The sequence below is a fragment of the Arvicola amphibius genome, chromosome 11 (assembly GCF_903992535.2).
Source record: "Arvicola amphibius chromosome 11, mArvAmp1.2, whole genome shotgun sequence".
Lineage (NCBI taxonomy): Eukaryota > Metazoa > Chordata > Mammalia > Rodentia > Cricetidae > Arvicola > Arvicola amphibius.
Genome location: NC_052057.2, coordinates 84,674,193 through 84,687,805, shown reverse-complemented (window position 1 = coordinate 84,687,805; position 13,613 = coordinate 84,674,193). Strand labels below are relative to the sequence as shown.

At 35.2% G+C, this 13,613-nt stretch overlaps 1 protein-coding gene across 5 annotated transcripts in view; it reads right to left on the bottom strand.

Annotated features, from left to right (window-relative positions):
• Positions 1 to 13,613, bottom strand: part of Epha7 (EPH receptor A7) — a 151,018-nt gene that overhangs the window by 18,359 nt on the left and 119,046 nt on the right. For 3 of the 5 annotated variants that reach the window (XM_038347389.1, XM_038347390.1, XM_038347393.1), the window contains exons 6-9: positions 8,320 to 8,444; positions 5,607 to 5,790; positions 1,380 to 1,488; positions 528 to 583 (exon numbers count right to left, since the gene is read on the bottom strand). In XM_038347389.1, coding sequence (XP_038203317.1) covers positions 528 to 583; positions 1,380 to 1,488; positions 5,607 to 5,790; positions 8,320 to 8,444 — 474 coding nt within the window. The remainder of the gene's footprint in view (positions 1 to 527; positions 584 to 1,379; positions 1,489 to 5,606; positions 5,791 to 8,319; positions 8,445 to 13,613) is intronic. The other 2 variants (XM_038347391.1, XM_038347392.1) reach the window with 1 other exon arrangement.

Here is a 13,613-nt window from a genome sequence, read left to right as displayed (position 1 = left end):
TTGCAACAAAAATAATGTTTTTTCCCCCTATTTTCCTTGGATTTATAGTCTTCCTTCAGAATTGATTTTCTAACATAAGCTTTTAAGAACCAAGTAGCTCACATTCCTAGAAAAGTATCAGAGGATTAGAGCCTGGCATTAGACTATTTGCTTTCTAGGAAGCATATCTTAGTGATCATTCATCTCCTGGGCTCTGTGATTCTCAGGAGCAGAACTCGCTGGATGGAAGAAAGGGCCCACCTTGCCTTAAAATGACACTCCCCACTAGAAAACGTCTGCACTGCATTTAATGGCTGACTACTGTAGGGATGACAGCATCTGGGCAGGGTTTGCTAAAGGCAAAAACTGTGACGTGAAAGAGGCTCAATATTCTGAAAGTCTGTGACATTTCTGAATAGATTTACATTTTTGAGCTCATTACAGAATTTCAAGCATGATGGCATTAGGGATTCACTCATGCCCATAGAAACAATCAGATTTCTGCTCAAACTGGGGTATATTGAAAGAAAGAAAAGCCAAACACTTACAATGAAAGTAGAGTTCTTCATCCCCTTCTTGGTCAGCCTTGCTATAACCACAGTGCCTTGGGGAGAAAAAGGAAATTTGTGGCAAGTTTACTGGATGATCTTGCTTCATGGATTAGCATGCAGCATCAGGAACAATGCAATGTAGCAACATGCTTGCTAGAGGTATAAACAAACACAAATATACATTTGCCCACGGTGGTGAACCGCTTGGTAATAATGTGTCAATGCACATGATCAAAATAAGAGTAGGAAATGGAGTCTTTGTGTAAGACCAGAAGACTTAAAGTTTTGTGGTGCTAGATTTATCAATAAGCATCTGCCTTTATATTTTTATGGGAACATCTCAAAAATCTTAAATGGTTTTTACAAATGTTGAAAAAACAACTAAAAGAGTTAACTTATCCTTAGGGTTCTTCTGCATTTATTATGAAAAGTACCTGAAGGTAACCAATATACATTCACCTAATATTAATTATAACACTCCTTAAACTTATACTGAGGAAGAGATCAAATTTATAGTGTACTTAGATTTGGGGAGCACGAAAAATGCACCAACTAATATATCAGAAAAGAAGTATTCACATTTGCCAACAAGATTCTAATACAATAAGCATAATGGGTTGGCACTTTTGGGTAATCAACATATTTTATGTCAAATGCATGAAGAACATAAGTCAGGCAGTGGTGACAAAAACCTTTAACGCTGGCACTTGGGAGGCAGAGGCAAGCAGATATCTGAGTTCAAGGGCAGCTTGGTCTAAAGAGTGAATTTCAGAACACACAATGAAATCCTGTCTTGAAAAACCAAATAAAACCAAGCAAACAAACAAAACCTAGAATTCTATGCTCTACCTTCTTCCAATGATGAAGCCGAACACCATGAACACCAAGATGATGGTCCCTGCTACAGCCACCACAGCGATTATGATAACAGGATTCTGCTCGCTGGAGACTGCTGTTGCTGTAAACAGAGGACAGATGTTCAGAACCACGTACTGCTAGGAAGAACACAAGAGGCTGAATATGAAACAATTCAGATCATTTACTTTACTTCTAATTTCAAATAAATTCATTTTAATTAACTGCAAATTTAAATTTAAACAAACAGTTATTTGTGCATTTTAAGGAAGTGGCAAGATTAGACAGGAGCTGCTATATTTATGAAAAGTAAACTTTTCCAACTTTAAGAATGTCTTACAATTACTGAATTGTAGTCTTCCAGTTACATACTAATAACTCCTCTAAGATCATTAATGGAAGCTCAATTGTACTTCTTTACAGTATCTACATGGATAAGTCCATGAGTCATATCCTAAAGCAGTTTGTGATTTAAGAAACCTAAGCTTCAAAAAATAAGAGCTTATCACTTCCGGTTCTATATCAGTTGGTGTATCTTCTCCACAGGATATCTTCATAATCAGCATAAATGGATAGAGTCAATCAATAAACATGATATACAATGAAAATGTACACTCAAAAATTACCCAGTTGTATGATATATAAAGTTAAATCCATACAGTTTAGCTACTTCTAGAATGATCAACAACTATAGTCTTTAACACCAGGCATGATGGAAAATATCTTTCTTGTTGGTGGCAAGGGACTGAGTCTCTAGAGTATAAAGTTTAACCTACGCAGTATTGCCTTCCCTCCACCAGCAGTCCCCACTCTTAACTCAAACTGGACTTTGTCAAATTTACCCTTGTCATCTCCCTTTGACAACTTCCCCTTATTTTGTAACCTATATTAAAGAGATAGCTCCTATATTATACAGGAAAACAATAAAAATATCTAGCCAGGTAGTTTCTGAACGCACACTCTTCTTAATTTGTCACCTGGAGATCGGTCTCTAGAGGTAACTGAATGCAGGAAAGATTTTTTTCTAAGGTAAATAACCTTTAAGTGTTAAATCTGAATTACAGCCTAATAGACATATGATTAAGAAAGCATGACTTTTGTTTTCCTTTTTCTGTGTGTGTGTGTGTGTGTGTGTGTGTGTGTGTGTATCTGGCTTTTTACATATACAGAGAAGATTCAGAATGGAGTAATTCTCATGAGAAAGGAAACAATTACACACTCAAGGGTAGAAAACTGCTTTGCACTGAGCAGTCCCGAGGGGTCAATTCTGTGCTTGTCTAAGACTCATTTCTTCCCTTAGTTTCAGAGGTCAATGTTCCAGTGGAAACACTGAGCTCAACTGAAAGGTGAATCAACATTCATGAATGTTTATTTGCATGTGGGTATTAATGTGAAACTTTAAACTTTCAATAGTTGACTTATATCAATAAAATTTTCATCTATGCCGGGGGAGAACAATTGAGAAGTAACGATTGAGGTAATAACCTGAAGATCACCTTTTAAAAACTACAAAGTCAGTAGGTGTTCTAAGCAGAAGAAGAGTTGGGGATGCGGGTGATATGGGATAGTAGGCTAATTTCTGTTTACAGTGCCTAAGAGACCTCTTTTAGGGACAATCTTCCCTCCTGCCTCGCTTCTGAGCACAGTTACATCACCATTTCTTGCATGATAATACTGAGTCATGCATTCTTCCATAGTTGACCATATGACCAGAATTCATGAACTTGGCACACTTTTTCACTAAGCTTAGACTGGGGACACCTAGAATGCCTCACACATCTCTACGTGTACCTAATTCTTAGAGCTGTGTCTGCAGATTTCAAAGGGAGTAGTTTAGGCATCCCTAAGAGTCCTCAAGAGCTTTCCAGGGAATCTGGAAGACCAATATTATTTACTCATATTACAAACATATTTTTCTCTCTTTACACCTTCATTTGTTTATAAATGCAGTATCAAGTTTTCCAGAAGCTCCAAGACCTAATGGCATTACGCTAATGGCTAAATGAGGTAAGACTAGTAAGCTGTGTTTTATCATAAATACAACCTAGGATGGGTTTTCAATATTCTTAAGAGTAAAAAATATGTTTCTGGGAGAAAATTGCTAAGAATAGTTTAGTTACATAATAAGACAATTAGAAACTTTTCAAACTATGCGCTATCCATAATACTTAGTGTGTATAAATTTAATTTGGGTACTACTATCCCAGCATTTAGAGAAAGAGGAGTGCACCCAGAACCACACACAAGGATATCACAAGGTAAGACTTCTAACACCTGTATCTGATTTGTCCTGATAACCTAGATGGTGTTAGGATGATCTAGTCATTTCGTATTCATTATCCTGATAACCTCACCCATGTTCCTGTGACCTAGATATTTCTCATTCATTGAGTGATTTCTAGGCACTAACCACTACAGTAGGCATTTGCAAGTCAATGGTTAAAGAAATTTAAAAATATATGACTGATTCTTTCATTGATTTTACATCTTAATGGAGGAGGATATTCTAATAATAAAAATTAAAATGTGTTTCTAATACAAAATACCATTTCAACATTACATCCATGTGATCGCTCAGGATCTGACACTTCACCTTAATTTTGAACTCTACTTCCTTTTGGAATAGTGAAAATATTTATGAACATTCAAATTCAATAAATAAAGAGTTTGTCCCAATTTACAAAGTCAGAACGGAATAGAGATTTGTTTTCAAAGTTTTCAAAAATAAGACTATATAACAAACCTTGAAGTGTTTCATTGCATTAAAAACTATGAGGTGAAGTTAGGGAAATGTCACCAGTTGGTAACTATGTGGATACTCCTCAGTACTAAACCACTTTTTTGATTCAGTGTTGAAATATCTACTTCAATTGCTTTAGTAGCTTCTTGGGAGCTGTTAAACATAGATATCCTTATTTTTTGTCTTATATATTTCACAATTAATCATACTGACAAAACAAGGGCATTCATGCCATCATAGCACACTGTGGCAACATTTTTCAACTGATATTTTACATGTACAATTCTAAGCAAATGATGGAAATTTCAGATTGATTTCATATGTATTTTTGTTGTTCATTTAAAAAGATAACAATGTTTGGAAAGAAGACTTTAGCTAATAAATTTACCAGGCTTTGGTTAATGCCAAGAATATTTGTCAATTTATTCTAGCATTTAAAAGAACTATAATGCTTTTCTGAAGTTAAAACAGTTCTGATCAAAGCTTCATTACTTTAAATACTTTGAAAAGTGAAAAAAGAAAGTAATATAATGCATCTTTAATCACTTTTATTTAAAATCTTATGTGAACACTACTAGAATGTCAACGGAAAACAGGAAAAGAGCCACTGGGTAAATGCTGTGTCTCGGCAGTACCATCAGGAGGAATCTAAAGCTCTCAAATGTGGAAATATACTGTCTGAGGTCTTAGGCCAGCTGAAGAGTGACCAGAAGCAGTATTCACTGTGCTCTGAGCACAGCAGGGGAAGATATCTCATGATGTATCTGTACATATGTTATAGTCAACACAGTCATATATTTTAAATGCAAATTTATTTTACATTGCAAAATATAAACACTTGTTAAAGGGATTAAAGCATATTGATTATGTTCTATTTTCAGGCAGAGTCGTAAGTTCCAGGACGTTCATTTATATTTCATATGTATTTAAGATTCTCCAGCAAAACTGAAACAATTCAGAACAAAGCAGGGGGCATGGGGAGAAAAGTCAAAATAAAAGAAACACAGTTGAGGGTTCTTCTCAATCCTCAATGTTTGAGACCATTATTAGAAGCACAGAGCTTTCGTTAATTCAAAATCATGGATAGCATAACTATTATCTACCTAGTTACCCTTTGGGATCTCCCTGTAAAGAAATCTATTAGATGGAAATAATTTGAGTTAGAATACTCTGAGTTCTACAAAAAACTGTATCAACACCAGACTGAACGACCAACATGTGTTTCTAATTTCATTTTTAATATATTAATAAAGTATGAATTTAAAAGACTGATATCATACAGTTTAGATATAAAGAGAATATTTAAGAATTATTTTTATAATGGAACACTTATATTCGTATATATCCATTTATAGATATAAAAATTATTTTTAATGTAAAATTACTCCCCTCAATAAAAAAATAAGACAATACAAAACAAAAAACAAAAAAGCCAAGTGACAGTTATAAAGTGAAGAATCCGAACCAAAGATGGTAATTACCTTCAAACATTTTACCTGTGGCTTCCTCTAGTGTGGCAACATCAAGTCTGGGGCTGTAATTTCCATAACCTGCAGCGGTGAAAGCCCGGATCTGAAAAACATACACTGTTCCCGGCTTCAAATTATTAATGGAGGCTGAGGTGGACTTGGTTTTCAGTGTTGAATAGGTCCTTTCTCTTTGATCCTGCAATGATATTTACAGAGAAAATTGATTTGATAGTTGATTCTGGTAATTAATTTTCATTTCCTGCATTGCTATTGTTTAGTTGAGCCTACATTCTACCTTCTGCAATATTGTAATACTGACTGTATCTAAGATAACATAAAATGCAATGAAAATGTGCCTTTGGTGTATACATTTCAAAAAGAAATAACTTCTTTAAAATGATCACACTGGCTTTTGCTGTGTTTGGACAGGGCACAGTGTCTACAACTTTTTAGTCACATTTCTCTATTGACCAAAATACAAGTGCATCTGATCAATCTCTACTTTCGTAGAGAAATTCACGTAGCTGCTTGGTTCTTGGAACTACTTTCTGAGTAAACAAAATTTATGTGCCAAAAATCAAGCACGCTATTAAATCAAGAAATTCAGCTAAATATTGCAACCACACTGATACATCAGTTACATTCAGTAGAAAAGGAAGAAAACTAATTTCTAATTACAACTTACAGTCTGAGAGTAAAATATGTAAGTTATGGTTGTGGTTTGACATTATTTTAAATTTAACTTTACTTACTTTTCAAATATAAATACTAAGGCTTGCAAAGTTCAATAAGACAATAGCTTATGTTTTTTATATTTTTGTAAAATTTCCCAAATGTTAGGCATATTATATATATATACATATATTATGTGGCATTTTACATATATATGGGATAAGCTTAAGGATTAATTAAATTTAAATATGAAACTTCAAGCACATAAAAACTCATTAAAACAATATTTAAAAGTATAACACCTAAGTTTTCATTGATGTGACTTTCTTAATCCATTAATGAAGACAAGTTGAAAATGTTATATTTGTTTAACTATTATATAAATGTTATATTTGTTTTTCTTCTGCAAGTACCAGTGTCAAAATTATCTACTGAAATCTGAAAATAACACATTGATTTATTTACCTTTACACTGATACCTCTAAAAGTGGAAATAAAGACTTGGACTCATTTTATGGAGTTGATTCGTGACAGCAATCAGCATAATCATTTATAAAAATGATCGTGGGTATTATAGATGTAATCATAGATAGCTGATAATAGACTGAACAGAACTAGAAAGAACTCACAGTTGGTGTGCAACAAACACAGATCTTGGATCTTCACACTGCAAAGCCCACTACTCCGGTACAACATTCCAATAACTGCCTATTTTACACATTACCGGCTGTTAATGCATTCTCTTTCTGTCATGAAAATAAAGCCCGGCAATCTGAATGCAGTTATTTCCCAGTAAAGATTTGCAAAAGATGGTAAATTTCCTGTGAGAAACTCTGCCACTTTGTACTGTAAAATGTGCTTTACTGACTTTAAAATCTGCCAATTTCTAGAAGGCCCATAACAATTAGGGATTACAGCGAAACAGATAATACAAAAGCAACGTTAAAAACAATGATCCCCTTTAAGCACAAAATGTATTTTTCGGCACAAAGCTGAGGCATAAAAATGCAACTGAGGCCAAGAAGAAAGTGAATCGGAATGAAAATAGTAAGGGAAATTATTTCAAATGTGAACACTGACACTTATTTTAAGCTGTCTTTGTTTCTCCTCCCTGGAGATGGAGGGCTTTGCTAATGAATTATACAGATTTCAGTGAAGTCAACTCAATCCCAAATTTTGTCAAAAATCGTAGGATTTATTTTCATAATCATGTCTAAATAGTAAAGTAGTTCTAAGTATTGGAGCATTCACCTGACTCAGTTAAATTGATAAAGTATCATTTATTACAATTAGAGTCATAAAACCTAATAATGGTAGGTTCGGTGTTTTAAATTTTGAGTGGGGTGTGTGTGTGTGTGTGTGTGTGTGTGTGTGTGTGTGTGTGTGTGTGACTCAGAGAACTGTTTGTGAATAGGCCTTATAGTTTATTTCCTGTCTAAATAAGCAACAGCTGAAGATATTTATATAGACAGATAATTCTTATTAATAATACTTGCTCATTCTAAGGAGAGACCAGAATCAATACATGAGTTTTAGAGGCATGTGATGTAACCATCTTGTACAAATGCTATAACTTACAGAGAGAATCTAAAAACTTAAATAGCATCTTCCTAATTTTAGTGCTGAAAGACACTATAAACATGTTATGCAAAATATCATCAGCTATGATGACTGTATTTGAAGTCATCGATCCTACGAAAACCTTAATTTAAAGTGTTATTACACGCACAAATACACTGAAAGGAACACTTTTCAAAATATATTGGATTGATTAGTTTCTGTGCCATTAAAGCTTTCTATATCTAACTATCATATTAAAAAAAATTGAAAAAAATATACTACCAATATTCTCACTCGCATGCCACAGAAAGCTACTAAAAAGAGATCTTGATTGTAATCGTGAAGCAGAGGTGGTGGAGGTGGTTATTAAGCACAGAGAATGGTAAACATGAATTTCGGAATGGCTTCAAATAGTAGGGAAGTGACCAGCACTAGCAGACAGTGCCAGGGATGGCATCAGGTGCCGTTCACACTGCAGTTCTCTCCCACTTACTTTCTCGTAATACTTGATTTCATATTCGGTGATGACTCCATTGGGATGCTCTGGTTCCTGCCAGGAAAGCTCCACACTCCGCTGCAGCACCCGCTCCTTCATTACTCCACTCACTTGCGAGGGAGCTGTTTGGACAAGAGGTGTCAATAAACAATGAGGAAATTCACTGGGAGCCTCACATCCAGTGTCACAACTGATCAGTCCCATGCTGTGCCAGTTTCATTAAAGGTAAAAGAAAGCACCTTTTCATAGCTCACAATTCAAAAGCTAATGAATATTCAAACAGGACCTTATTACTGCTCATAAACCTTAATAGAAATTTAAATTAAAGTGCAAACAGCAGAAGATAGCATTGTTCAAGTTAGTGAAAAATGGAAATGACGGGGCTGAGAATGACAATTAAGCAAATGAATGCTAATTACGGCTAGAAAATATGATTTCTGATTAATCTCCAGTGATAAACTGAGTCCAAATATTTATTTTACACAAAACAGAAATACACTTTTCAAAAGAAATAAAATATCTAAATACTGTAGAGAAAAAGTTTATGAAATAGATGAACACTTTTCACTTAAATGGTACACACTTTAAAATGCTGTTTTCACTTGTGTATGTGTTTGCATATATGTGACTGTCCCTGTGTATGTATTTTTAAAGAATGCCAATTAACTTTGGCGACAAGTTTTACAATTCATTAGGAGACGATTCTATAAAATATTTGAGCTTCTCCCATGCCAAGCTGGGCATGACATAACCTCGGCTTTACAGTCTGGAAGATGTAACACACACATAGTAACCCAGGCTCTAAGAGCTTCAGTCGGGGCAGTTCAAAGCTAAAGTCTTGCTTTCTCTTTCTATGCTGACAATAGTATGCGTAGAGTTCCTTCATTATAATTAGTGGCATATCCTCTTTCTTGTAGCTAAGGCTTTGGAATTCAGTAAGCTAATTTGCTCTGTCCAATTTGCTTGGTGATGATTAACTAGTCGGCTACTCTGCCTAAGTGAGTAGCCGCACCGACTTGGCTGAGTTTCAGTGGGGTCATTATGTTTCATGTATCACGGTCTATCTCATTCCATAAAAATACTTTGAGGCTGTTAATTTAATTTTCAGATGTCCAAAATTGTTAATAATCCTGCTGACAGAAAAGCAATTATATGGGACCAAAGCCATTTAAGCAAATTTCAGATGTTTATCCCTTTGGCTTTATTTTGTTTCTTCTACTTCTTAATTTTTTTGCATCAAAGTCCAGAAAACTTATTTTTCACATCTTCCTTGCTTTGCAATTTTTAAGGAAGGGCAGGGAAGATGCCATTGCCTCCCACACTACTAACAAAGAATAACCTAGACAGATCAAGATTTCTTTTGAAGGGAACTTCAGGTGAAGTTCTCAGTGTACTGTGTTTACAGGTAAATGCATATCTGGTACATTAGCAATGAAGCAGATTTGCAGTAAGAAATCATTTTCAGCAACTTTTATGCCTTCAAAGCAACTATGCAAACTGATCTCTAGACTCATGAAGACCATGCTTAGCCCAGCTCACAGACGGATATGTTAGGCATCTCCACAGCCTTGGGAAGTGTCAACTCCAAGCAACGATAAGGTGACATTCACTATATTTAACAGTTTCTGTGAGTCTCATTTACTACAAAGTCTAGAGCACAGCCCGAATGTAAATACTGCAAAGGGCAGTACAGTAGCGTGCACACCCTGGCTGCTGCTCTCCACTTAAGGCATGCTATTCAGGTGTGCACTGTGAAAACGATTCAGAAGAAATAGGTGACGTGAATTAACACATTTGAGTCTTCTGGCCACTTTCAAGTAACACACATCACATTCTGTAGTTTTGAGGAACTGTTCAAGTTCTGCTCAGTTGCTTTCTCAAATAGATAGGAAGCCTTGGATTCTCTGAGCTATGGTGAAAATGTGGGCTATAAATACACCTCACTTAGTTTCTGCTACATAGAGCAAACTCTAATGTAAAACAGGACTTGATATTTGAAAGTTACACTAAAATTACGCTCACTATTTGAAACTGTAAGAGAACTTTCACGGATATAATTATGGTAATTGAGGATTTGGGGGGAAAGGGTGCCAAAAGCATTTGAAATCTGTAATATTTTGAAATTCATCCTGTAGTTCTAATGGTGCACTATGCCACAACATATTTCTCCTCTATGCACAAGAGAAGCTATGCCTGTAAGGACACACTGCTCTTTTGGGGGCACTTACTTGATGCTTAAACTCTTGCTGATATTGTATCCAGCCACACACTTTTAGAGGGCAAAGACAGAAAGAAGCATTACCAACTGACCCTTGAGAATAGTGAGCTATAGAAGAGAAAGGACCTTCAAATACAAGGTTCTGGCTTGTTTCTTTAAAAAAAATGATATTTTTCCTGAGTTTTAATATGTTAGGCATAGAAGATATGCACCCTAAAAGTTTATTATCTATAAACCCAGATATAGCTAAACTTTACATATTTCAAGAAGGTCAATTTACAAAGAAAAGGAGCTAAGAGATTGGCATAGGTGTGCTTACGCTAAAACACAATGCTCTCTTTGGTTACCTTGTCATAACCTCTCTTACTTTATAAAATCACAGTGTAGCAGTTTCACCAAGACTCCACTCACACCAAATGCTCAGTTAATTATAACCCATCGTTCATTTCTGTAAATGAAATCTAGCAGCTAAATTATAGAACATTTAACAACCAATTACATGGTATGGCATTAATTTATAATGTCCATACTTATTAAAATGAAACCAATATATAATTCAATTGGAACTGATATGATGCTAATAAGCAAGTAAGCAATAATATGAACTGGGAAATATTTGGGAAAATTATTAGACATCATGGAACCACTTAACATAATCTTCTGTAGTATTTCTATTGAATGATTCACATACTTTTCTCACCTATATTTCTAGAAATATTCAAATATGGTGATTTCAACTTGACAAACAGACATGAATTTCTTGGTTTTTGAAATTTCTTCCATGCCATGAGAGGTACATAGAATGTGCCATGTAAAACCAAGCCATATTAAACATGGTTAGGTCGGTTGTATTTGGAATGAGTACTAAGTGGTGGTAAAATACTATCTTAGGAAAGTAAGACATGCCTGCCATGGTTGAAAAGGGTTAATGTCAGCAGCATGATCACAAAGTTAGTTAACTTTATGAAACCAGAAATTAAAAGTAAACTAAGAGGCATAAAAGTAAACTTTGGGTTTTTTTTTGTTTTTTTTTTGTTTGTTTGTTTTTTTTTTTTTTTTTTGGTTTTTCGAGACAGGGTTTCCCTGTAGTTTCTAGAGCCTGTCCTGGAACTAGCTCTTGTAGACCAGGCTGGCCTCGAACTCAGAGATCTGCCTGCCTCTGCCTCCCGAGTGCTGGGATTAAAGGCGTGTGCCACCACCGCCAGGCTGTTAGTTTGCCAAAATGAAGCTTTAGTCCAGCTGTGGGACTCATGTCAGACCTCATCTCATCTGCAGCCCCATCTCATCTGCTAAGAGCTGCACAGCAGATCTTTCTATAGCAGTGACTGCTGAGAGCTGACCTTGGATCATGGCCATTGAATCAAAGGAATAGAAATGTATATGGATGTATAGGGTGGTGGTCACAAGTAGGGCCAAGGCCTTCCTGCCAACTGGCTAGGACGTCTGTCATTGTACAGAATGAAAGCTTCAATTATTTCCTAGCCATTGCAAAATTGTAAAACAGAGGGTACAGCTCTGTGTTGAATGCTTCCATAGCATGAATAAAGCCCCGGGTTCCACAATCCCTCACCCCCAACACACACACACACACAAATGAAGCTTTTGGGCTTATAATCTATAACCAGGATAAATTATTGATAAAGCTAAACTGAGGGATATTTTACATAGTTCAAACTTCTATACTTACTGTTATACACAAGCTTTTATATTGTGTATATTATATTTATATTATATGTTATATTAAATATATAAATATATTAAATATATTATATTTATATTCTGATTCCACTTCAAAGTTATATTTCAATAACAGAACAGAACAAGGGCCTCCATTTTCCTTTCTAAAATTTAAAGCATGTCGTGTGTGTGTGTGTGTGTGTGTGTGTGTGTGTGTGTACATTTTCCTGCATGAAGTAGAAAGGGACTATTTGAAAACACAGTGTAGGAGATACAGTGACCCCACAGAGAACACTGCAGATGAAAAAGAAACTATAGACTTTAACTTGGGAAGATGCTTCAGAAACAGTCAGGGATGTGCTTTGGGAGAGGGATCGGAATCATAAAGGAGAACCAGTACACTGTTAGTGAAGGACCCTATGGGAAACAGCAAAAGATATGGAGGCTGGCTTTAGGACTAAACACTGACCATGGCTGACAGCAGAGAAGCGAATACTTCAGTCCTTTAGAAGCACCAAAGAACTAAATGAGTCTGAAGGCATTTCTTCCCTAAAGCTCCTAAAATTACAAATACAAAAACACCAAATAAAATGAAAGGGAACTTGGAAGAAAAAAGAAAAGAAGGCAGGCTAGCCTGGATTTGACGCAACTTGGTGCCAAGGATTGAACTGAATGACAATGCACTGCCCAAAATTCTGATTCACAAAACCGTGGTTATATCTCAATGTTGTTTAACATTATTCTGTTTGAGGGTAATTTCTTATCATACCAATGACAAAAAAGTTTATACCCCTTCAATATTTTTCTATTCCTATAAACAAGGTGAGTGATTGCATATATCATGATGTTATCTGTGAGACCCAATGTTGAAATGGCATATGGATAATTTTTATCTCAAGTCCTAAATACAATATGGTATCAGGAAAAACACAACTCAACATAAAGAAGAAACTTTGTATGTGTATAGTAGAATTTTAATGAAGCTCTTGAATTTTGTTTTGTCTTTGGATTTTTAAAAGTACTGTATTTATAGAAGTCATCATTTTATCTAAACAGATTTTCTAACTGCATGTCAGAGAACAAAGTGAAGATTTATCAGTAATTGTAGCGGGGCAATGAGAAAAGATGGATCAATGCGTATGAAAATGTCCTAGGAGCATGCATACATATTTGTTAATTATGTTGGCATTTGTAAATTTCCATTAGATGACTGCAAAAGGTAGAAATGAAGATTCTTTAGAACACTGTGCAATACATATTCTGCAATAACACAATTTTCCTTCACTAAACACTTCTGTCACTATTTATTATCAATACAGAACTTGATTGTAAGCATCTTTTGAAGTAAAAGGCTCATGCATTATTAGTACCTTAATATTTCATTGTAGTTAGCCTT